This window comes from Capra hircus, chromosome 7 (assembly GCF_001704415.2).
Source record: "Capra hircus breed San Clemente chromosome 7, ASM170441v1, whole genome shotgun sequence".
Lineage (NCBI taxonomy): Eukaryota > Metazoa > Chordata > Mammalia > Artiodactyla > Bovidae > Capra > Capra hircus.
Window position 1 is genome coordinate 89790121 of NC_030814.1, and position 25603 is coordinate 89815723.

The 25603-nt window shown below is 53.7% G+C and overlaps 1 protein-coding gene across 4 annotated transcripts; it reads right to left on the bottom strand.

Annotated features, from left to right (window-relative positions):
• On the bottom strand, positions 641–20950 carry TLE2 (transducin like enhancer of split 2). 4 transcript variants are annotated; one of them, XM_018050798.1, is made up of 20 exons: positions 20614–20950; positions 20438–20535; positions 20038–20101; positions 19519–19563; positions 17112–17174; positions 14756–14830; positions 14367–14547; positions 13665–13684; positions 12437–12544; positions 12033–12077; positions 11330–11479; positions 9666–9804; positions 8847–9007; positions 7695–7771; positions 6672–6921; positions 5998–6245; positions 5730–5877; positions 3967–4117; positions 2652–2728; positions 641–935 (listed from the first exon to the last, which is right to left on the bottom strand). In XM_018050798.1, exons 1-20 carry the CDS (start codon positions 20635–20637, stop codon positions 828–830), a joined length of 2232 nt encoding a protein of 743 aa, XP_017906287.1. In that variant the 5' UTR covers positions 20638–20950; the 3' UTR covers positions 641–827. The 4 variants fall into 4 exon arrangements, with proteins under 4 accessions (XP_017906287.1, XP_017906285.1, XP_017906286.1 ...); XM_018050796.1 differs by having other exon boundaries at positions 645–935; positions 9666–9822; XM_018050797.1 differs by having other exon boundaries at positions 645–935; positions 14367–14550.

A 25603-nucleotide genomic window follows, 5' to 3' on the forward strand; every position in this document is an offset into this window, starting at 1 on the left:
GAGGAGGAAATGGCAACCCCCTCCAGTATTTTTGCCTGGAGGATCCCATGGACAGAGGAGCCTGGCAGGCCACAGTCCATGGGATTGCAAAAAGACTGAAGCGGCTTAGCACATGCAGCATGAGGGATCTTAGTTCCCCAACCAGGCATGGAACCCATGCCCCCTGCAGTGGAAACGTGGAGTCTTAACCTGTGGACTGCCAGGGAAGTCTTTGGAGCCCTTCTTCCTGCTCCACTCTCTTCTGATCTCATAGAGAGATGCTCCCAGCCTTGCCTGCACAGCCCCAGGAGTAGGTCCTCAGTCCTTCCCAAGATACCCATGTCCCATTAGACTAGGGCTTCTTCTCCCTAGGGGTGAGTCTAAGCCCCAGGGGACCATGTCTGGGGACATCTGTGCTCCTGGCATTGAGTGGGTGGGGGTTGGGATGCTGCTCAGCACCCCACAGGGCCTGGCACGGCTCCCCAACCGGGAATTATGCAGCCCCAATGTCAGCTGTGCCAAGGAGAGACTGGTTTACAGGGAGTGGCTCTTGCTGGCCAGCACTTTTCCACCCACTAAGTAAGGTTCTGAAATCACCATTTGCTCACCCTGTCCCTCCAGGATGAGCAATGTCCCCAGTTCCCCAGCCCAAAACAAAAAGGCAGTTGTGATAAATACATTTATTTCCCCAAGGTCCTCCTGTGCATCTGGCCCCACATCCAGCAGGGGAGGACACGAGGGCTCAGCCAGAGCATGGATGAGATTTAGGGCTCGTGGTAGGACTAGGGGGGAGGTTCAGAATGACCCTCCCCTGGGAGTCAGGCCAGGGGTGCAGGAAGAAGGGGGTCTCAGTAGACCACCTCATACACGGTGGCCTTCTTGTCCCCAGAGCCTGTCACGATGTACTTGTTGTTCCCGGAGATGTCACAACTGAGCACAGAGGAGGACTCCTTGGACTGTGGACAGGAGGGGGCAGAGGAGGGGAGAGTGAGGCACGGCCAAGGCCAGCACAGTCTGGCTCGTGCTCCTGACCACCTGCACATTCAGAGGAAAGACACAAGGCAATTGGGGCAGCACCTGTCCCCAAGGGTGAGCTCTGGTCAAGGCCGGAGCTGAGACAGGACTTGGGGACCCAACATGGGGAGCCTAGCCGTGAGGAGAGAAGGAGGGTAACAGTTCTTCCAGAGAAGAGTGATGATGCTCCTGGGAAGAGCCAGACCTCAGTTCCCTAGAACAGCAGAACCACCATCTTCTGGGAAGCTTAGAGAGGGTGTGTATCAGACATGAGGTCACACAGCACAGAAGAGAGCTAAGGCTTAAAGTAAGATGACCTACACCAGCAAACTGTTTCTTTTTTTAGACCATGCAGCTTGAGGGATCTTAGTTCCCTGACCAGGGATTGAACCTAAGCTCTGGGCAGTGAGAGCACAGAGTCCTAAGCAATGGACCACCAGGGAATTCCCTCGGCAAACTACTTCTCAAAGGGGCCCAATACAATTTCAGGCTTTGACCTGAAAGCTCATTTAAGTCCAGTGAGCTCTGGCCGGTAAGTGCAAGGACCAAATCAGTCAGTGTTACATCATCTACTATTTTTTCCCCCACAGTCCTTTAGAAAATGTAAAAACTTCCTCATCGAGCAGGATAGCTCTAAGAGAGATGCCAGAGTAAGTGTTGTGGAGGATGGAGAGAAATCGGAACCCTTCCATATTGCCAGTGGGAATAAGAAATTTGGGAGAGAGTCTGGCAGTTCCTTCAAAGATTAAACAACTCTCAGCAATTCCATTCCAAGATATCTGCCCAGGAGAAATGAAAACAGGCAGGCGCAGGAGGATGTACATGGATGTTCACAGCAGCGCAATTCACAGCAGCCCAGAAGTGGAGACAACCCTAGTACCCGTCAACAGGTGATGGATGAACACAGTATGGTCCATCCACACAGTAGAATATTAGTCTCTCTATTCCTTAAAATGGAAGGAGGTTCTGACACCTGCTACATCATGGATGGACCTTGGGGGATGTGATGCTCAGTGAGAGAAGAGACACAGAAGAATAAATTTTGTGTGATCCCACTCACATGAGTCATCAAATCCACAGAGACAGGAAGTAGACGGTGGCGCCAGGGGATGGGAAGTCAGTGTCTCATGGGGACAGAGTTTCAGTATGGGAAGATGAGAAAGTTCTGGAGATGATGGTAGGGATGGTTGTAGGACAGTATGAATGTACTTAATGCCACTGAGCCCTGCATTTTAAAATGGTTAAGATGGTGAATTTTATATGGATTTATCACAACACTTCCCTGGTGGCTCAGACGATAAAGTGCCTGCCTACAATGCAGGAGACCCGGGTTCAATCCCTGGGTCGGGAAGATCCCCTAGAGAAGGAAATGGCAACCCACTCCAGTATTCTTGCCTGGAAAATCCCATGGATGGAGGAGCCTGGTAGACTACAGTCCATGGGGTTGCAAAGAGTCGGACATGACTGAGCGACTTCACTTCACAACTAATAACACAAACAGTTTGTGCACAGATGTGGCCTTCAGGCTGACTGTCTGCTTTAGTAGCTCCAGGCTGGTGAGGACACTCCCCTATTCCACCCCCACCCCTCTCTGGGTCCTGGGGCACCTGGTGTCCTGCAGTGATGGTGGTGGGGTGGAGACTTCAGACATGCAGTACCTGGAAGATGCTGGCCCCGTACGGCGTCCTCCAGGCATTGAGGAGGTTGTCCTTCCCTGTGCTCACGAACCACCGCCCTGGGGGAGGAGGGTGAGGAGTTCAGGAGGGTGGTGGACTGGAAGAAGCCAGGGCTAGGGGTGGCAGACAGAGACAGGGCAACCTGGTCTGGCCTCTCCCTTCCTTTCCTGCACCTCTGCCCTCTCCTGGCAGACAGGAAGCCCCTTTGCTGAGGCTCCAGCCTTCCCTCCAAGTGCCAGATGGTAAACCCAAGGTCCCAAAGAGCTCCAACTGACCTTCAAGAAAGGGGAGCCCCAAGAGAGGGTGGTCAGATAAAAACAGGGTGCCCAGGGAGTTCCCTACTTGTCCAGTGGTTAGACTGTGCTTTCACTGCTGAGGGACCAGGTTCAATCCCTGCTCAGGGAACAAAAATCCCAAAAGCTATGTGGCGTGGCCAAAATGCGGGGAAAGAAGCAAAACAAAAAGAAAACCAGGGTGCTCAGTTACATTTGAACCTAAGATCAACCATGAATCATTTTTAGTACAGGTGGGTCCCAAATAGTTCATTATCTATTTTTTAACAAATATGTATTTATTTGGCTGTGCCAGGACTTAGTTAGGGCATGTGGGATCCAGTTCCCTGACCAGGGATTAAACCCAGGCTCCCTGCATTGGCAGCCACTGGGCCACCAGGGAAGTCCCTCTGTTTGTTTTAAATATATGTAAGTTCCATGAGCTACTTGGGATATATCAATACTGAAAACAACAAACAAAATTAGTGTAAGTATATCCCACGCAATATTTGAGATCTATCTGCACTAAAATAGTATAAATGATAGCTCATGCATTTTGGGGACATACTTATGCTAATAAATTATATGCTGTTTAGTGTACAAGTATATCCCACAAGGTGCTAACAAATTCTTTGTCCTTTAGAGCAGCGGTCCCCAACCTTTTTGGCACCAGGGACTGGTTTCATGGAGGACAATTTTCCCATGAGGAACAAGATAGAGGGTGGCTTCAGGGTGATTCCAGTGCATGACATTTATTGCGCACTTTATTCCTATTATTATTACATCATCTCTACCTTAGATCATCAGGCAATAGATCCTGAGGTTTGGGACTTCTGGTTAGAGTATGTCCCATGCAATACTTGGGACATACTTCTATTAAGGAGTGATGTGTTGTTTAAGATTCAAATGTAATTGGGCATCCTCTTTTTCTGTTGTGGGTTTTTGTTGTTGTTGTTGTTGTGATTTGGCAACCCTGCCCCAGCGCCCCAGCTCCCAGAGGCCCCACCCAAGCCCCAGAGACGCACCGCAGGAGGCAAACTTGAGGGACAGCACGCAGCTCTCGTGGAGATGCAGCTGGTATTTCTCGGGCTTCCGGACATGTAGGAGCTCCACACTACTGCTCTCCATGCCAACGGCCAGCCAGTCCTGGTTAGGGCAGTGGCCCAGGGAAAAAATCTAGGGGTGAAGAGATGAGACAAAAAACCCCTTGGCATGTGGTGGGGGGATGCCCAGAGCTGCGGGGCCCGGGGAGGAGGGGAGCAGTCCAATGTTCTCCTGCTGCAGCTCCTGCATGGAGAGGCAGCTGGCCCTGGGCCTGGAGCAGAGCGCAGCAGGCAACTGCGTGTCGAATCATTAATATTAATCAGAATTACACGGAGCCCCGGGGCCTCACATCCATTATCTTCTCTGAACGCACAACAGCTCTGGGAGGGAGGGAGGGAGAGAGGGAGGGAAGGGGTGAAGCCAGCGAGGACCGCAGCTCCCCTTGAGCAGATGGTGGAAGGGAAGCTGAGGCCATGTCCAGCTCAAGGTCACAGAGCAAGTCCGAGAAAGACCAGGCCTCCCAACACCCAGCCTGGAATGTTCTCTACTTGCCAACACCTCTTTTTACTTTGATTTGAAAGGATGCAGTGCCCTCATTGGTCTGTGTGCCACGTCAAGCACAGCACAGAGAACTAGTAAGGCCCTCTTCACTCCTAAGCCTTTCTAAGTCTTCCTGATAAATTAGACACATGTGGAAAGAACCATACATTCACAGCAGAGAGAAGAGTAGAGGGTTTTGTGTGTTCCTGGCCATTTAGAAGCGTCCCTGTATAAAGAAGAAGGTAGGCTGGGGGGATGGGAGATATTCACCATGGGATCACCAGATATGAAGTCACCCATCTAAGTGTTGGGGACAAGGGATGGACAACTGTATCCACCTGCACTCCTGATGTCCCTATCAAAGGAAGCTTCAAGCTAAAGAGAAGGTAAAATGAGTTTGGAAGCTAGTTCTCAGCAGGCTTCAAGGAGGAGACAAATTGGAGATGGGTTTTGAAGGATGGGTAGGAGTTTACCAGTTGCAGGAAGGAAGGGAAAGGCATGTCAGTCAGAGGGAACAATAAGTGGGAAGATCTAGAGGGGTCATAGGGCATGGTGTGTAAGACTAGAGCACAGAGGCCTTAAAAAAAACATGCCAAGGAGCTCACAACCTGCCCCCAAAGCAGCAGGAGACAGGATCTGGGTCCGAGGTACCTGAAGACCTGTCCTTGGTTCAGCCCCTGAAGGCTCAGCCCCGGGGAGCCCCATGATTCTGCCCAGCTCCTTTACTACATCCTTCAGTCTCGATTTTCAGAACACCCCTAACAGAGACCTCTCTGTGTCCAGCTCCTACATTAGCTTCTATCTATCCCCTGGGGTCAGCAGCTCCTCTGTGATGAGTCCTGGGGTGGGGGTAGGTCAGGAGGTCTCAGTAGGGTCAAGAGGTTGAAGGCTGGGAGGAGAAACCAGCTACACAGGAGAAGACAAAGGAACAGGGGAATGGCTTGGCAAGGTCATCCGGGAAGATGATCTGAGGGTCTCAGTAGCCTCACAGCTTGATGTGAATCATCTCCTTTGTGCTTCCCTGTGTCTATCTCTGAAGGACTGATTAAAGAGGAATGACTGTGGACATGTCTCAAGGACAAGAAGGATGGACACAGAGGGTAGGTGTCTGGTCCTGTCTGGCATCTGGGTGCCTCAGGGGGAGAGGAAGGGAGGCTGGATTCCTGGAGCTTGCGTCCCACTTCTGCCAGACCCTGTGTGGCACCTGGGAGCTGAAGTCATGCTGCTGCAGCTGGCGCCCCTCCCGCAGGTCCCAGCAGCGCACAGTGTTGTCCAGGCCCCCTGTCCAGAGCCGAGTGCCATAATCCGAAATGTCGATGCAGCTGGCCCCATCCGTGTGGCCCTGGAACTGCCTGGAGAAAGGAGGGCCCAGGTGTCAACCCTGGAGGCAGTGCCGCTTTAGCGTCTTCCCAGGCAGCACCAACAGAAGAGGGCAGGAGCTTGCCCGAGGTCACAGGGCACCGGCCACCCACCTGACCATGGTCTGGTTCTGCAGGTCCCAGACCACGATGTTGCCATCGCTGCAGCAGGAGAAGCAGACCTTGGCGTCAGGACTGACGGCCAGGGCATAGCAGGCGGGCGCCGAGGAGGTCAGCTCCGCCTTGATGCGAGGCGTGGGTGCCGCCAGGTCCCAGATGGACAAGGTGCTGGCTTCACCGCCCACAATCAGACTCCGGCCGTCAGGCAGCAACTTGCAGGAACGAATGTAGTTGTCCCGGTTCTGGGAGGGGAGAGAAGCGAGGACAGGAGGTGGGACCTCTAGCCAAGCCTGCAGGAACCCAGCTGAAGAAATCATCCCACTGGCCTATAAGCTCTGCCCCTGGTTGGCCCTTAAGTTCCACCCACTGGCCCATAAACCCCATCCCTGTTGGGCTATAAATCGTGTCCTGTGGCCTATAATCACTTGTCGGTGCCCTAAGAGCTCTGCCCCTAATTGGCCAAAAGCCCAACCCTGGTTGGCTTATAAACTCCAGTTTAATCAGTCCTTGACCTATAGCCTCACGCATAGGTGGCCTATAAGCCCTGCCCCTCTGGCTGCAGGGTCCCCCTCCCTTGTCTGCAGGCCCCGCCCCATGTGTCTACAGGCCCCGCCCCATGTGTCTATAGGCCCTGCCTCATGTATGTGCAGGCCCCGCCCCACCCTCACCAGGCAGTCCAGCTGGGCCACTGGCATCTTGGCGCCGGGCTGGCCCACGTCCCACACCTTCACGCAGCCCTTGCCACCCGTGTACACGTGCTGTGTGGAGCCGCTGATGGTGACTGCACAGACCACCTCGCCGTGTGCCAGCGTGTGCAGCTGCCGCGCATGCCGTGGGATGCCTGCGCCTACCAGTGCATCGGAAGGGAAGGGCACCGGCTGCATCTGCCCGTCCGCAGACACGTGGAAGGAGTAGGCCCTGGACGGGAGGTGGGGCATGATGCACAAGGAGCCTGGACCCTCCTTACCCTCAACCCCCAGGGTAGGGAGGGGTCCTCCCCTGCCTGTGCCCCCATGTGTTAAGGGACAGGGTCCCAGGATCAAAGGTGACGTGGCATGGCCAGCGCAACACAAAAGAGGAAGTGGTCCGGCTGTGGCCTGGTGCGTGGGAAGCAAGCACTTAGTAGGAGTCGGTGAAACAGAAGATCCAGGAAGATGCCTTGTGAGTTTCAGACGCAGTCCAATAGCAGCCACACAGGGCCAGTTAAATTTAAAGAAATGTAAAATTTCAGTTCCTCAGCTGCAGTGACCACATTTGAAGTGCTCAATAGCCACAGATGGCAGATGGCTCTCAGATCAGACAGCCCTAAGTATAGAATGTTCTCCTCATGGCAAAAAGTTCTACCAATCTTGGGGCCAGCTCATTCTCTGGGGTGGGAGGCATTATTGGGTATGGAGCAACATCCTTGGGTCCCATGCTTCTAGAGGCTAGAAGCATTGGGGTGTGACATCCAAACATATCACCAGACTTCACCAAAGGTCCTGGGGGAGGGGCAGCACAAAATCTATGCCCTGCTGAGAACCCCTGGTCTAGATCTTGCTTGTTACATATCTCTTTATCCAGACAGCAACTCTGGGAGCCCCAATTATCTTACAGAAGAGTCTTTTGCGACAGGCAGAGGGAGAGCCCAAACCCCCACCCCACTATATAAGCACCTCAGAGGAGGCAGGGAGCACCACCCTGGTACTCACGGCTTTCCCCCAGGGATGGTGGGCAGGGAGGAAGAGATGGATGACCCTCGGAGATGTGGGTGAGACTCAAACGCCATCTGCCAAAACACCAGTGGGGGTGTCGGGGAGGGTGACTAAAACCCGTGTCTGCCTCTCCCACGCTCACTTGCTACATCCCTCTCTGTTTATCAGAGGACCCCTCCCCACCAATTTGTTTATCAGCTCCTCCCAAGAAAGGGGAGGTGCCCTCTTCTCTACCTGTCCTACAGATGGGAAAGTAGAGGCTTTCATGTGAGGGAACCCCAAGGTCTCTAGCTGGAGAATCCTAGCACCCCAGAGTTGGAGGGATCCTGATGAATCTCCTGTCCAATGCTCAGAACAGGGGTCAGCAAACCACGGCCCCCTGCTTGTATTTGTAAATAAAGTTTTATTGGCACACAGCCATACCCATTCCTGTATATATTGTCTAGGATGGTTTTGAGCTATGAAAGCAGAGTCAGGTAGTTGTGATAGGAACCAACTGGTCTGCCAAGCCAAAAGTGCTCACCATCTGGCCCTTTACAGAAAACATTGCTGACCTCTGTTTTACAGTGTCACTTGCAAGTGCCCATCCAGCCTCTGGCCTGGGATAACTCCAGTGACAGACCTTTTATTCCCTCTGGAGGCATCTACACCCACTTCAGGATGGCTCACTCTAGCCAGCGTTCATCCCGGTACTGGGGCCCACATGGACCTTGTCTCCTCGCCTTGCTGCAGCTCGTGGCTCTCATGCCTCCTTTAGCTCCTCCTCGTGGACATCACTTCTGTCCTCTCCCTGGGCTAGTCCTTTCTCTGCAATCTATCAGGATCGTCGAAGTCCCTCCGAAATCGGGGAAACTACTGTACACCATCTGCCGGAAGGCTGAAGGGGCCCCTCACATTCCATGTCTGGGCTTTTGTTTCTCTCAATGCAGCATGATCACAGGTGTCTTTTCCGTAGTCACAGGTGCTTATCTGTACTAAGCTTGTGGGGCTACTGAGACCGTCAGATCGTCTTCTCACCTGCACTCACCAAGCCAGGATGCCTCTCACTTTCCCCATTCCCTGGTCTTTCCACGTGCAATTGGTTTCTCCTCCCAGCCCCCAGCCCCTGGGTCCTGCTGACATCTGGCATTGCTCACCCTGAGGACTCACCATGGGAGAGCGTCCGTACACCACAGAGCCGCTGACCTGGGGGGACAGGTGGAGGCTGACATAGGAGCTGGGCACGGAGAGGTCCCCGTTAAGGGCGCTGTGGGAGCCCAGGCTGAAGGATGTGGTGAAGGGACTGGACAGGGTCAGGGGACTCCTCAGGGCTGAGTAAGAAGAGATTAAGACAGGTTTTCAGACACATCGGGCTCAGGTCCAGCTGCCTTAGGGGAGTTCCAAGGCTCTCATGTTCTAGCACAGCATCCAACATACCCTGTCCTATCTCTAAACGCTTAACAGATGCTGTTCACTCTGGCCAACAAGCCCTTCCCTTTCCTTTTTCAGTTATCAAACTCCTACTCATCCTTCAAAACCCAGAGTCAATTGTCCAGCAACATCTCAGGAACACCCTCAAACCTCCCCCACTCTACCCCTAACCTCCAACCTTGCCCATCTTGAGTCCCTCCCTCTATCCCAACCCCCATAATAACGATGGGGAAAGTGAAGCTCAGAGAAGTCAGGTCACTTGCCCAAGGTCACACAGCTGGTAAGTGTCCAAAGCTGACCTCAAACCCAAGCATGTGTAACTCCAAAACTTGTCTTTCTAGGGTACTGGAGCCCCCAAGAAAGTTACTTCCCCTCTCTGGGCCTCAGCTGACCCCTGCCACCATCAAGCCAAGACAATGAAGAAGCAAGAGGCCCAGCATGAGGCAGTGTCTAGCTCAGAGTCATGGAAAGTGCAAGGTAATGCCAGGACTGTAAGCTAGACCTCCTGCCTCCCCACCCCCATTGTCAAGAGCTCCCCAGAAGGGAGCAGGGACTCACCAATACTGTCTGTGGAAGGGGCAGGCTTGGCTGCTAGCTGGCGGAGGTGACTGGCCGAGCTGGGCCCAGGGGTGGATGCGTCCTGGGGCGGGGAGGAGTCGCAGGATTTGGAGGCGGGAGTGCTGGCCGGAAGATCGTTCTGGGGGATAGGGCAGGACTGAACACCACCAGACACTTGGTGCCTTGCAGCCCAAGGATCTGGGCGGAAGGTGAGAGCAGGTACACCTGGGGCAGACCAGGGCTCATGGCAGGCATACACAGACACCTGGGGACAGGCCCCACAGGTGACCCCCTGAGCACGGGGCCCATGTGAGCATCCGTGCACATCCGAATGCCAGATGGACATCTGAGCATCGGCCCACGGGGTGCACACACAGGAACCCACGCAGTCTTGGGAGAATCGCGCATGTGTGTGATAAGGCATACGATGTAGCCGCAGGGTAAAAAAGGCGGTGAACATTCACACACTTGGGGCAAGTTGGGCCCATGGGGATCATGAGAGAAGGCAGTACACAGACTTAGAGGGTGTCACATCCTTTAGGACAGAGGACCAAACTCTAGGATGGGCTCTCCAAGCAGGAGACCACAGCGTGTTCCCAAGGCAAGACCCTAGTACTGCTGGGCACCCACTTGCTCCGCACGAGGAGGGGATGTCCCCCACTGCTGTCCCTCCCCATGGGGACCCTGGAAGAGAGGGGAAGCTGAGCCTCCATGTGGGAACAAGCTCCGTCTCAGCTTTCTGTCATCGCTTTCTTTGCCTTTCAAGAAACTTCACATCCTCATCTTGTGTGGGCTGCACCCTATCTTTCTTTCCTTCACAGGATCACACGTTTTGTGACAACCACATTCACACACCCATGGCAGGGAGTAGTTGGGGCCAACATGGGGACGGGGGGCCTTCTGGGGGCTTCTCTGTTAAAATAGCACTGCCCCTCCCACTCCGCATCTTTTTGGCATGGGAGGAGGGCACAGGAGATGCCATGGGAGCCCCAACCTTGGCAGTTGCCATAGCAACCTGCTGGGAGGGGAAGCCTAGAAACCGACACAGTCTCCCTGGTAAGTGCAGGGCAGGGGTCTGGGGAAGAATTGGGGGCAGGGACAAATCTAGCTGAATTGAGAATGCCTGGGGGGGTTGGGAGGGTGGGGGAGTGCTTTCAGGTGGTCCCCTACACCTGGCATCAAACATGAGGAGAAGCAAGGAGAAAGTTTTTCTGGTATGAGTCATCTTTCCTTACAGCTGGGGCTGGTGTGTGTGTCCTCAAGGCCTTAACACTCCCAGGGCTGGAGTCAGCCTGGCCAGTTGCCAATTCTATAGTTTCACTCACTATGTTTATTTTCACTGACTTCCTATCTATTGCTAGAGACACTTGTTTTCCACATAAGATGGTGAGTTCCCTTTTAATATTATTTACAAAGTTGCCTTTTCAGATTTATTGAGATTCCACGGAATGAGTCCACTGAGGAAAAATTTCCAATGAGTCCACTGAGGAAAAATTTCCGGGCTAATGCAGAGGTAGATTTTTAGGGACGTAATAATCAGGAAGGGAATGCTGGAGCACACCAGCCTGGCTCATTTCTCTCATCCCACATCTAACGCGGCAGCCTGTTTTCAGGTCCCTGGGATGAATAAAATGAGTTTCAAGCCCCCCCGCCCCACTACTTACCAGGACGAGTTCCTTCGCTCTGGGGAGTGGTGAGCCAAGGCTGGAGGCCAAGGAGGCTGGACTGTCCACGAGGTCCCGACGAGCAGGGATGCAGGTAGGTGCCTTTCCACATGGGGTGGTTGCTGGGCTGGGGGGCTCGGAGGGTTGGTCCTGGGTTTGAGGAGGTGACGATGAATGGGGGTGGCACCGAAGTGCAGAGGAAGGAGCGCTCCTCTCTATACCCTACCTGTGTCCCACCCCGACCTCTAGAATGGACATCTAGGACCCACCTTGGGAGGATTATGAAACCTCCCTGTGCCTCAGTTGATTCATCTGTACAGTGGGCTTAAGGACATAAGCTACACAGAGCAACAACTCTATATGGGCTTGGTTTTCTTTCCCCTCATTGAATAGATGAGGAAAAGTGAGGCCAGGGAAAGGGTGTCACTGCCCCGAAGTCACGCAGAGAACCAGGGCATGAAGCCACTTCCATTGCCTGCCTCTGGGGTTCCCTGGGCCTCAGTTTCCCCACCTATGCTATGGACAGGTCAGCCTGGGATGTCCTGGTTTCCCCTACTCCCCTTGGCCCCATAGCATCCCCATCCCAGCCATTCCACAGAAAGGGGAACACAAGGCCCCCCAACTCTCCCAGATAACCCACTGCCTGCTCTGTGCCCAGACCAGACCTGAAGTCAGAGTGGGAAGAGCCTGGACCCTGACTCACCTCGTCCACCACCAGGTTGTAGTCACTCTTGTCCTCGTCACTCTCCTGGGGGGACATGGGGGGAAGTGAGCTCACCGTGGCCCTACCCCTGCCTCCACACCCCCTTACATCTCCTTGGGAGGGTCTGATTGGGATTCTGGGGCTTAGTTCATTTGTTCAATACAAAGGAGACCAGTGGGGGAAATCTCTCAACATAGAATGGAGAAGATGAATCTGAGCACCCAAGAGGTGCAGTGTGGCCTCAGTTTACCCCTCTTTGCAGTAGGGGGAGAGCCGGAGGTCAGGAGCATCCTTACCTCCTTCCCAGCTCTCGACCCACAGAGGCAATCAACCTCTCAGGCTGGTTGGCCTCACCCACCCCCATCTGCCCACCCAAGTCCATGCGCGCCTCCCTCTCTACTCACATAAGGTCCTGACAGATCCTTCTCCTCGGCTCTCTGCTTTCCATTTCCACCCAGGCCGCTGGGCCGCTCCTCTTCCACCACACTCTCCGGGGGTGAGGGAGACACACTCTGCAGAGCCACAGGGGCCAGGTGGGAGAGAGTCAGAGCCCGGAGCCCAAGACCGGGTCCTGGCCCAGCCAGAACCGAGGATCCCCATCATTGTTATTAGGACCTGTGCCCCAAGCTTCTCATCTGGAAAAAAGGACCTTCCAAGGGCAGATTCAGTGGTGTTGTGACAATCATAAATGTCCCCAGATATCACCCAAGGGCCCCTGGGGGGCACCCGTGCAAACTGAAATAAGCTCTGAGTGCAAAATGCATTCAGAGCTTGGAGACAGTAAAGATCCCATTAAGACTGTTTTATGTTGTGAGTTTGGGTTCTGAGGGAGGCATGAGCCAACCTTGCAGGTCTCTTTGCATGGCCCTGCAATAAACCTTTCTCCGCTAAAGAAAACAAAACAAAACAAAACAACCTTTTATGTTGATTACAGGTTGAAATATTGTAGATGCATTGTGTTAAATAAAATTTACTGTTGAAATTCATTTCACCTGCTTAACTTTTCTAATGTGGCTACTGGAAAATTCATAGTGATGTTTACAGAAAGTTAAATATGTGATTGAAAATGCATGGAAACACACACACACTCAAGTGCGTGTAAAACCATGAAGTGGGAATAAGCCCTGTGGGGTACACCCATGTCCATTTTCTGACTGTGACACTATTTTAGTTCTGAAAGATGTTATCACTGGGTGAGGGGTACAGGGGACCTCCTTGTACATTTCTTTGCAACCTCCCGCACATCTGTAATGATTTCAAAACTAAACAATTTTTAAAAACTACCTACAGGGCTCACATGATATTTCTGTTGGGCAGTGCTCTTGTAGATGATAAAAATGGAGAGGATGAGGGATAAATTAATGACAGAGGAATGGATGGAATGCTACCCAGGCATGCATTCATTTATTCTATTGCAAAAATCGCTTGAGATGGAAAATTTGAAATAAATAAAACTCTAGTCTTATGGGCAGGCCCCTACCCCCACCCCCCAAAATACAGGCTACACAGTGTGAAAGTGGGATGTGGTCTCCTTCTGAGGCCCCAACAGCTCAGAACAAGCAGCTTCAGCCACATGTGAATACAAAGCAAATGTTAGATAAGAGGGCAAGTCCCCCGAGCCCCTCAACTTACCCTGCTGGGGACTCTCTCCACTGGCGGGCGGGGGTGGGGTAAAGGGAGAGAAAGGAAAAGAAGCGGGGGGTTATATCCCACGGTGCTAGAGCACTCAGCCGTCCACTGCACATAAAGCCCTCTTCCCAACTCAGAAACTCCCTCCTCCTTCTAACACCCTGGCAAGGAGTGGACTGTCCCTTCCCTGCACCATTCAGATAGATGCCCAGAGAGGTTTATAACTTGCCCAAAGACACATAGCCCACGGAGAACAGAATGGAACCTGCAACTCTGCAGCCCCCTCCGTTCCCTCACGTTTATTTTTAAGTTTTGTTTATTATTTCTTTTAAGGCTGTGCTGGGTTTCCGCAGCTGTGTGGGCTACTCTCTAGTTGAGTTACGCGAGCTTCTCATCGCAGTGGCCTCTCGCTGTGGCGCACGGGCTCTAAGGAGCGCAGGCTTCGGGAGTTGCGGCTCCTTGGCTCTAGAGCACAGGTTCAATTACTGTGGCGCACAGGCTTCGTTGCTCCACAGCATGTGGGATTGTCTTGGACCAGGGATTGATCCTGGACCAGGGATTGATCCCGTGTCTCCTGCATTAGCAGGCAGCTTCTTTACCACCGAGCCACCTGGGAAGTCCCATCCTTCTCATTTAGATGAGTTTAGTGGTCCTGCTACCCTCTCCCCACGCCCCCAGCCCCTGCCATCGGGGATGTCCACTCACCTCTGGACCCCTCCGCCTCCACACCTGCCCGCTCCTCCTTGGTGACCGCGGCCAGCTGAGCCTGGGCGGCCAGGGCTCCCGACAGGGCCAGCAGCCCCGTAGCACTGCTGCCCACCAGCCCCGCTGGGCGAGGGGTGAGGGGCACAGGGGGGGCGTGGTGGGCCAGTGGCTGGAGCTGCTGCTGCTGGAGAGGAGGGGGGTGGGCCAGGGGCGGGCAGGGGCAGGCCCTGGGAGCCCCCGCTTCCCCTAGCTGAAGCCGGAGAGGCTGTGTCTGGGCAGACAGGGCCCACCTTGGGGTCTCCAAGGCTACTGGAGCACTGGCCAGCTAGCTGCCCACCCAACACCCCCAGCTTCACCACCGAGGGCAGGGCGGGCGCCAGACGACTCACCCCAATGAGGCTGTTCAGCTCCCCGACTGTCACCTGCTTGGCCCGCTCCACAGCCTGCAGGACCTGCTGTTGGTGCTGGAGGTGGGGGTGGGGTCAGGGGCGCTCAGGAGAGCTCCCTTATCTGATCAGAGACCTCACCTCTCAGACAACACCCTCTGGGACCCCCCCTTTTTTATCAGTCACACCCTGCAAGCATGTGGGATCTTAGTTCCTTGACCAGGAATCCAACCCGCGGCCCCTACGTTGGGAGTACTGGACCATCAGGAAAGCACCTGCCCCTCTTCTTCTCTCACTTGCTCTTTCTATTATATTTTCTTTCTCTCCTTTCAAAATCAGGAAACAAAGCACTGCAGTGCAGTTCAAACCAACACTTAGAAAGCGGAGTTTATACATCAGAGTCCCTGCCTTTGGCACCGCTGACGTCGTGGCTGGGCCACCGTGTATGGGGACCGTCCTGGGCACTGTGGCGTGTGGAGCCCCATCCCTGCCCCCAACACTCACTGGATGCCAGAAACACCCCCAGTAGTCACAACCACAAAGGTCCCCACCATCACCCAGTGTCCCCTGAGGACAGAATCACCCCCAGTAAAGAACCACTGTCCAAATAAGCAGCCATGGGCCAACCACCCAGGTCACAAAATACAAACCGGCCGTCTCTAAAGGTCCCCCATGCACACCACCCTCATCCCGCCCTTGTTCCCTCCTTCCTCTCCCCCCTTTCACATGGTGATAAAACATCCTCAGCTTCACTGCTGGATACAAAAGCCGTTTGCAGCCACTGAGCACTTGAAATGTGGTTGGTGCAACTGAGGAACGAGATGCCTCCTTTAATTAATTTGACAGAAATTTACATATTAATTTAATGTAATATATTATAAAAGAAATAAAAATTAATACAGATGTAAATGGCCACACATAGCTAGTGGCTCCTGTGTTCTCTCTAAGGCCACTTTTGCACCCAAACTACCCAGGATGGAGATTGGGGCTGTTCCATTAAGGAGGTGTCAGGATACCGATGGGGTGTCCTGTATGGGGCACACCTGTAAGGGTGTGTCCAGGCCAGGGACTGGTATGTTTTGACTGCAAAGGGCCAGAGAGTCAATACTTTTGGTTTTGTAGGCCACAGGGTCTCTATGGAAACTACTCAGCTCTGCCATTTTATGGGGAAAGCTGCCATAGACAACAAAAACATGAATGGGCATGGCTGTGTGCCAATAAAACTTTATTTACAAAACAAGTGAAAGGCCAGCGATTTAGCCCTCAGGTTGCTGTTTGCTGACTCCTGGTCTAGAAGCATGGAATTTGCCGGGGCACATATGTGTGTCTTAATTCACTCCTTCCCAAAGTCTTTTTACCCCATTTCCTACTGTAGTTTGGCCTCTGTCATGCTGGGCCACCTTGTTCAGACACCATCTCTAAATCCAAGAGCAGACAGAGTGAATCTCACTCCGTCTCAAGAGCCCAGAAACCTTGATGGGGTCCAAACCAAAAGGAGCATCTTTCCCCTTTCGTGGTCTCCAGCACAGTGAGGGCCCCCTGTGTAGCTACCTTGTGTCAGAATCTGTCCTCTCATCTCTCTGGAGATAGAATGTTCCAGATGGAAGCAGGAATGGGGGTTCAAAAGTCCTGAAGAGCTTAGGGCATTTGCACAAGGGCTAACTTTATTTTTTAAATTTCAATGAAGTGCTCACACTCTCTTATCTGTCCCTTTCCACATTTTTGTATTATTGTGATTACAAGTACAGAAGAGTTACCCTTTAACCATGTTTAAGTGGTATTAAGCACGTTCACATTGTCCTGCAACCATTCCCACAATCATCTCCAGAGCTTTCTCATCCTCCCAAATGGAAACTCAGTCCCCATAAAATACTGACTCCCTGTTCCCTTCCCCACCCCTTGGCTCTACCACCTACTTCCTGTCTCTGTGGATCTGACTCCTCCAGGGACCTCCTGTGAGTAGAATCACATAGTATATGTCCTTTTGTGACTGGCTGATTTCCATCAGCATAATGGACGGACTAAGTACCAGGGACAGACTTTTATTAGGTGTACTAAACACCAGCATCATCCTCACCACCTTGTATGTAGCCGCTGTTCTAAATTTTATGACCGAGGCACAGAGAGGGCAATGTTCTAAATTTTATGATGGAGGCACAGAGAGGGCAAGCCACTAGCCCAAGGCCACATGGCCAGGATTTGGACCGAGGCAGCCTGGCTGCAGGCTTGAGCACCAACCCCCTTCCCTCTCAGCCAAAACCTGCCTCCATCCCGAAAGTCCCAGCCCAGCCAGTGCCTAGACTCCCAGGCCAAATCCTTCTTCCAGTTCCCCTCCCCCACCTCCACGAAGCCCACTCACCTCCTGAGTCAGGAAGGGGATAATCTGAGCACAGATCCCACTGAGACGCTTCACAATCTCGGCCTGGCAGGAAGCAACAGGGAGGAGGCTTGGAGGTCAGGCTGTCAATCCACAACCTCAACTCCAGGGCACAACAAGCCTTGCAAAGCTTGGGGTGAGGGGTCTGTCTCCCACAGGTGCAAATATGGGACACAGGCTGAGAGTCTGGCAGAGAGGCTGTCCACCTGATGTCCAGTGCAGCGTTGAGCTGAGAGACAGGATGGATATACCACCTGCCAGACCCACTCAACAGAGATTCCCAGAAAGCAGGTGCAGCCACCCAGTGCAGACTGGGACCTACCCCCGCTCCCCCAGGAGCTTTGAGTTCAGCATAAACAGAGGGAGTGGAGCCCCCGCCTGGAGTCCCAAGTTCAAGCCCTGGCTGGTCCCAGGTCTTTCCAAGGCATGGCCCCTCTCTCGGTTGCCCCTGTGCCCTGTGGCTGCAGTCAGCAGGCCATCCCAGTATACCACACTCAGGAGTGTGATGCTATAAGAAATACACATTATGGGGGAAAGAATTTGAAAAAGAATAGCTACATGTATATGTATAGCTGTCCCTTAACACAACATTGTTAATCAACTCTAACCCAATATAAAATAAAAAGTTAAAAAATGTATATATACATTTGCTCTTTGCCTTGTTCTTGGCACGGAGCTCCTACAACCCTAGGGATTTCAGAATAGTAGCGGCAAGAGGAGCATCTTTTGTCATTCAGAATAAGTCCATGTCACCCACACTTGAGTGACACTTAGGGATGGAACTTCTCTCAGGCCTACCCCTAACCCCTGACCTCCAAGGAGGGGAGAGGGTCTGGGGGGTGGCAGAGAGCTTCCTGGTGGGTGGATGCGTGTTTGTGGAGGGAGACAGTGCCCCGAGAAGGCACAGAAGCTCCAGGCCCTTCTCCATAACCTTGTCCTGTGTATCTCTTCCATCAGGCTATTTCTAAGTCATATCTTTTATCATAAATGGGTAATGTAAGTAAGAGCTTTCCTGAGTTCTGTGAGCCATTCTGGCAAAACATCAGACCAGGGAGTGGGTTATGGGAACTCTGATTTATAGCTGGCGGGTCAGAAGCCCAGGAGGCAGGGGCAGTCCTGTGGGGCCCTAATCCTAACCCTGAACCACTGGGGTTTGCACTGACTCTGGGTAGGTGCGTTAGGGTTGAACTGAAGCATAGGGACACCCAGCTGGTGTCAGATTTCCAGAACTGTTCTGTGTATTGAAAACACACACATTTCGTGTCAGAGAGTGGGTTAGAAATAGTGTGGTTTTACTTGTAGGTTTCATCTGGGACTGGGGCTGGGCAGAGAGTGCCCCATAGAGGCTGAACAGAGGGGAAACATGTGAGTGGGTGGGGAAGGGGGTTTTCTGTCAGTCTGTGCTTTGCCCCTGCCTGAGTTACAGAGCTGCTGGATGCACCTGGGTGAGGCTGTGTCTTCCATCTCATACCAGGAGGGTGGAACCAGGCTCCCAGAGTTGGGACCCTACACCTTGCCCTCCACCCCATAAAGAGGTCTATTTCATGCACCCATAGGACCACACCATGCTGCAGGCAAACAAGCCCCCTCCTACCCACACCAGACCTAGGAGAACCCACAGAGACCCAGAAAAGCATGCCAAGGCAGGCTCCCTCCAGGCACTCCCAGGTCACCCTCACTTCTTCCCACCCACCAGACAGACCCTAGGCTTTGCTGATTAATTCTAATATTCTGATGGACAGAACCCAAGATTCCATCAACCTTAGAATCTCCAGGTCCCTCTTGTCCTCTTAGAAAACATCTGGGTGCATGGGTGGTTCTGTGATAAAATTCTCACCTCCCCTTTAGAAACCATCAGAAAATCTTAAGGTCAGTCTCAGGATCTGGGGGTTAATCTCGGGCACATGGAGCCAATTTCAGAACCTTCAGGTATGACTCAGAACCCTGAGATCACTCTCAGACATAGAAGACAGTCTCAGAACCTTGGATCATTAGCATTAATCTTAGAACCTTCAAAACAGCATCAGAACCTAGGGGTTCCATCTCAGACCCTAAGGATCCATCTCCGGATGTCAGACACATTGGGCTGAAAGGGACCTCTAAGACTGTCTGTTTGTCCCCTTCTTAGGACAGAAGTCCCTCCCCAGGCTCCGTGACCTGGCTGTTGGCCTCTGCTACAAGGAAGCCTGGCCCTTATCTGCTGCCCACATCTCTCCTGGACAAAATCTCCAGAAATTCATTTTCAAGGCTGAAATCTGGCCCCTAGTCCCAGAGGTTTCAGGATAAGACGTCTGCTCCCTGGGCCTGTGACTGCTGGAGATCTGGGTCCCTCTCACAGCTTCCAGATCCCCCTCCTCCCACTGGACACTCTTACCCTCAACACGGTTACCTGCTTATGCATTTCGATGTTGAGCCCGTAGGACATTTCATAGTACTGCAAAGGAAAGGCCGTCTGGCAGTGTCCATCATAGCCACGGATGTCCAGCTGCACTGGGTGACTGGGTCTTCCAACAGCCCCCAGACTCAGGGGATCACAGCAGGACCCAGAGCCTCCTAGATCCTTGGGGGCCCAGAAAGGGGGCCCAGAAAGGGAGCCCAGAGGAGAAAGCAGGACTCTCCTCCCTCCATTCTCTCCAGGGGGTAGGGTAGATGAGTAGTGCCCAGAGACCTCAGCCCCTCAGAGATGCCCAGGAGGAGAGGAGGTATCCTTGATTTATTGTTCCAAGAGCTGGCAGACAGCCTGGAACCCCAAGCAGCCTATTTTACAGATGAGGGAAACTGAGGCCCACAGCCGGCTGGGGACATGTCCCAGAGCGGTACTGGAGTTGGGGTTCATGCCCATCATGTTTCAACTCACAGACAAGCCATCTTCCCCACTGCCTCCCACCCAGTATGACAACCCCCTCACCATGACATAATGTCGCTGCATTTCTGTCTTCTCACTGGCCAACTTCTCACACTCCAGCTTGAGGCTGGGAAGGGGACGTAACATTGGGATTCCATCCTCCTTGCCCCCCAGCAGAGACACCCACGGACCCCTTCTGAGCCAGCTTCCACAGTGATGAGATTGGCTCTCCCCGCCCCACCTCCACACACCCACCCCCAACTCCCGCTCCCAGGCCGGCCCCATCCTTTCCCAGGCTCCAAGTGTCCCAGCACTGGACGGGCTGTCCTCCTCACCTTCGCTTCTACCTGGAAGCCCTCCTCTCGGCCCTGGGGTCCCTCCGTCCTCCCAGCACGCTGGTGACCCCGCCCCTCTGCCCCAGGCGAGCCCCTGGGGAGGGGCGCCCCGGTCCCCAACCCCTTACCTGTGGTACTGAGCCTGAAGAAACTGGAATTCTTCTTTGATGCGGTCGCAGATCTCCAAGATCGAGAACTTGAAGGGCTGGCCGGACTGAAGCGGGGTCTTGAGGGGGGACGCCCAGGTCTGAGTTCCTGGACGCCCGGCGCCCCCAACCTCCCCGCAGCCCGGGCCCCCACTCACCGGGTGCCTTCCCTGGGGGTACATCCTGCCGATCCGGGAGGCCCTCCGCCACGACTCCGGAGCTTGACGATCTGCGGGGGCCAGGAGAAGGCGAGGTGGGGGAGAGGCTGGGGTGGGGGGTCTGCCCGAGAAAGAAGGGGCAGCGGCGTGGGGCAGGGGACCCTGGAGTTCCCCCGCCCCCCGAGTGAGCGCTTGGTGTCGCGGGGACCAAGGGGCGCCGAGGCCCCCGCCGGGCGTGGGGCGCGCGACCGGCGCAGAAGGTCGGGCGAGCGGCGGCCGGTTTCGGAGGCGCGGGCAGCGGGCCCCGCGCGGAGCCGCCTCCCTCCGGCGGGGCTCGGCCGGGAGCCGCGGGCAGAGCCGCCTTAAGGTGGCGCCGCCGCCCCCGGCCCGCCCACCCGGCCCGCCTGCCCCTCGCGCCGCGGCCCCGGGACCACCCCCTCCCTTCCACCCAGGACCAGTAGGGAAACTGAGGCTACCGTCCAGCCCCGCAAACGTCGCCACTCCCCACTCTCCCGAAGACCCAAGAGAGAAAAACCAGTTAAGCACCTAGTGACCCACTGTGAGGGTAGCTTGGGGCGGGGAAGACAGGAGGGGGCCAGAAATGGTCTTTCTGAGGAAATGGGCTTAGACTTAAGGATGGGGAAAACAGCCTGCCAAGCGCTGGCTGGAGAACCTGCCTGCAGGGACAGAGTCCAACCTGCAAAATCATCAGAGGAGGGTTGAGCTTGGGGGCAGAGCCAGGCCCGTCCACCCTCCCTGGGCCTCGGTATTCGGTATTCCCACCTGTAAAATGGTCAAAGCAGGGGCTATTTTCCGACTACACACACAGGAACAGCCCTCAGCCTGCTCTGGAACGGAGTAAACTTCCAGAGATGGGAGTTGGGTTCCCATGGCCACACCAGTGGACCTGGCTGTCTCCGCTCTCAGACCATGAGCTCCTAGAAAACAGAGGTCCCACTGAGGACAAACTCGGATCTCTGCCATCAGACTGAGATCTCTCTCAAGGTGGGACTCCATCTCCCATTGCAGACTGCACATATCCAGTGAGGTGGGAGGTAGGACATTCTTATTCCCATCTTGCTCATGAGAAACTTCAGGGTCGTTTGTTAAGTCAATCAACAAACATGTGTGCAGAGCTTAGTGTGGACCAGACACTGCTCCAGGCCCAGGAGTTCAACAGGGAACCAAACAGAGAAAACCCCTGGCCTTGTGTTAATATCTGCACCCGTGTCTGTAGGTGAGCGAGCAGAAGCATACAAAAGCCCTGTTGAATTTATTGAGCACCTATGACATACCAGGCCTCCTTCTAGGCAGACAGAATACAGGATGGATGGAGAACAGATTTCTTGCCTTCTCTGAGATCAGTGGATAAAACAAGATTGTAGCTAGAAAATCATGAAAGTGTGTGTGTGTACAAAGAGGCTTTAGGGGGGCAATTATGGAGATTAGAGGGAATCTACTTATTTGGGGTGTCTGAGAGAAACCTCTTGGAGGAGGTTGACACATGAAGGCTAAAGATGGGGAGTCATGGGAAGGAGGAAGGAAGATTCTAAAGATAAAGGATAAAGATACGTGTGTGTGTTGTGAAAATGTTAGTCGCTCAGTCATGTCTGACTCTGCAACCCCATGGGCTGTAGCTCACTGACTCCTCTGTCCATGGAATTCTCCAGGCCAGAATATTGGAGTGGGTTGCCATCCCCTTCTCCAGGGGAATCTTCCTGACCCAGGATCGAACCCAGGTCTCCCGCACTACAGACAGATTCTTTACCGTCTGAGCCACCAGGGAAGCTGGAGTATAAGTATTCTATGGTTCCCTATTGCCATCAAGAAAAAAGCCAAACTCTTTCCTCTTCCCACAAGGCCCTGCACAAACCCTCTCCCCACCCTCCCTTCCCTGATCCCAACTCACATCACTTTCACCCTCTTTCATTCCCCTCCAGCTACGCGGGCTTCCCCTGCTGTTCTTCCCAGACACCCAGTACAATCCTGCCCCAGGGCCTTTGCACTTCCTGCTCCCTTTCACTGGAATGCTGTTCCGTTGCTTCTTATTATTCAGGTCTCAGCACCAAGGTCAATTCCTCGGAAAGGCCCTTCCTAGCCACCCACTTAAACAATATTCACCCACCCACTCCACCCTGTTATTCTCAAACACTGCATCTTGTACTCTCTCTTGCTCTCTTGGCCCTATCAGAGTTTGTTTCAACATGATTGTGTTTCTTTGTGGGTTATTCCACTCATTCTTCTCCCTCACTCAGCCATGTTGGGACAGAACCTGTCTTAGTGCCTGCAGAACCTGGCATACAGTAAGTACTCAATAAATGAACAGGCAGGGGCATGAGAAAAGAGTGGATCCAGCTAAAGGCAGATATCACTGACCACACTCCTGCTGGGGAATTCTAAGAAACAGAGGGTGCCAGCATTCCATGACACCAAAAGTTCATCATTCCAAGTTTTGGGACATCTGTGCAGTCCTAATTCCAAAACCTTTCCAGGAGGTAGCTTACCTCCCTGGGAAGACAAAAGCTCCCTACTCTGGGCCACTTCCTCATCCTCTACTGCTTCCACCTCCTGAAGTCCAACGGCTCCTTCTTGACCCTCACCTCGGACCTGTGCACAGAGTGGACTTTCCCCTCCCTGCCCTCATGTCCTCCTAACGTGCTGGCCCTCGTTCTTCTCTCGGGCTGGTCTCTTTCCTCCTAGCCTTGTCATCTGAATGTCACCTTTGCCCACACCTCTGGCTGCCCAGGCTCTGAGCCACCATGTTCTCTTAGAGGCTTCAGGCATCACCTTTAGGAAGATGGCTCTAAGCTCTGGCTCCACCCCTGGTCCCTACCCCGAGACCCAGCCCTGTGAGTAGAGTCCCCACTAATGGATGTCCCCCAGGCCACTAGAGGCAGCAGCTTTCCCCAGACCTGTCCGTCACCCGGTCAGACCCCAATCACCTTGATCCTGCAAGATCCTAGAGCATCATCCTAGTCCCTTCTCACCTCTTCACCTACCACGCACCCTTGCTTCCCATCCCCACACCCCTTGCCTGCATCAGCCCTCCTTCTTCTCCCATCTAGACCTCAAGCCACCTTCTCACTCTGAGTACGTTTCACTCTTGTCACTTTCTGAGTCTGGCCTGCCCTCACTTAAAGCTACCCCATGGCTCCCTATTGCCCTTGGGACAAAGTCCCAGATCTTCAGGCCAGCATCAGATGCCCTGCACCACCTGGTCTAAGCCAGCTTTACCTCCCTCCATCAGTTGAAACACTCTGCTCAGGCCACACCAGCCAGATTACCTCATCTGTGTTCTTTCCTACCTCTGGGCCTTTGTTTTTGTTATTATCTCTTTCTGGAATCCCCTCCTACTCCTTTTCTGCCTGGAGAAAATCCATTCCTTCAAAGTTCAACCCAAAAGGCACCTCCTCCGGGCAGCTTCTCCAAAAGGCATCTCCCACTACACACATACTGAACATAGACTGTTTAAAATCGGCAGGTTCATATTTATTCTCTAACCACCTTCTAATGGGGAAGATGCTGGGGCCTTGGTGAGGGCCAGCCCCAGGCCTTGCTTGGGAGGCTCCAAGGGGTAGGGGGCATGAGACAGAGCTGAAGACACCCTGCAAGTCAACATGAGCAGTGCCAGGACAAAGGAGTACCCAGAGGAGGAACAGGAGCTTTGCCTGATGAGTTCAGAGAAGGCTTCCTGGAGGAAGGGACCTTTACCCATAAGTCTTCAGCTCCCTCAGCCAGGCACACTCCACATGGGAGGGTAAATACACAGATTTGTGGATTGCCTGAGAAGCCACAAAACCACACACACACACACACACACACACACACACACACACACACACACACACACACACACACACACACACACACACAAAGTCAGTGTGTATAATTTGCCAGGAAGGAGGAGATGGTTTGTTCTGAGCAGAAGCAACCCCAGCTTTGGGAGCAGCAGCTTTGAGTTTGGGAAGGCTCAGCAGAGAGCAGTCTGTGACATGGGTGGAGATGATGGTGGGGGGGACCCCTATGTGGCCGATTACTTGATAACTCGCTGAAATGCCACATCCGGCCAGACAGGGAGGCAGGGAAAGGACTGCCAGGCATGAGTTACAGCCTGGGCAGTCTAGCACAACCTTCTCACTTCACTAGACAGGCTTTCCCCAGCTAACTCATTTGCCATCCAGGGCTTCACGCCCCACCCCTCTGGGTCTCAGTTTCCCCATCTACAAAACCCTGGGAGAAGGGCAACATTGGGGAAAAGGACTTAGCTTTTGACCTCTTCCCTCCCACTGCACAGAAAGACTCAGCCCCAGTTCCTGGCTGGGTTTTTATGATGTGGATGTGGAGGTTTTTTTTTTTTTTAAAGGAAAAAGCTGAGAAGCAGCACTGGGACCCGGTATTGCTCAGACCACCTTAAATCAGCCTCGCCGCCCCAGCTACTGTGGAAATTCCTTTCTCTGCAGTGGTTGGCTGGGCACGCCAGCCAATCCGCCTGCGGCGCTCCCACATGGGTCCGTGACGTCACAATGGGAAATGACCAATGGGGATCAGGGATCTGGCAACCAATGGCAGAAAACGCTAGGATTGGCTGGGCCAATCGGAAGGCGGCAAGGCGCTCGCAGTAGGGTGTGGAGAGTGTGGCTCCCCTCCTTGAGAGAAGCCTGAGATCCTCGTGGACGCCTGATTCTGCCCCGGTTTGGCTTTCGGGGGGGTACTGCAGCTCGGTTAGTATCCAAAAAGCGCGGGGAGAAGCGAGCCACCTCCTAAGCCTGGCTGGTCTTCCCTTAAAATGAAGAGTTCCGTAGTCCAACATACTACTTTGCAAAAAGCCTGGCCAGCTGGCTGGGCCGACTAGCACTTTTCGCCCTATTTCACAGGTGGGTAAACTGAGGTAGAGACGTCAAGTCACTCCAGATGCCCAGGGAAGAACTGAGACTCTCACCCGAGCCCGGAGGCTCCCAGCACGTCTCAGTTTCTCCCATCAGGTCGGATG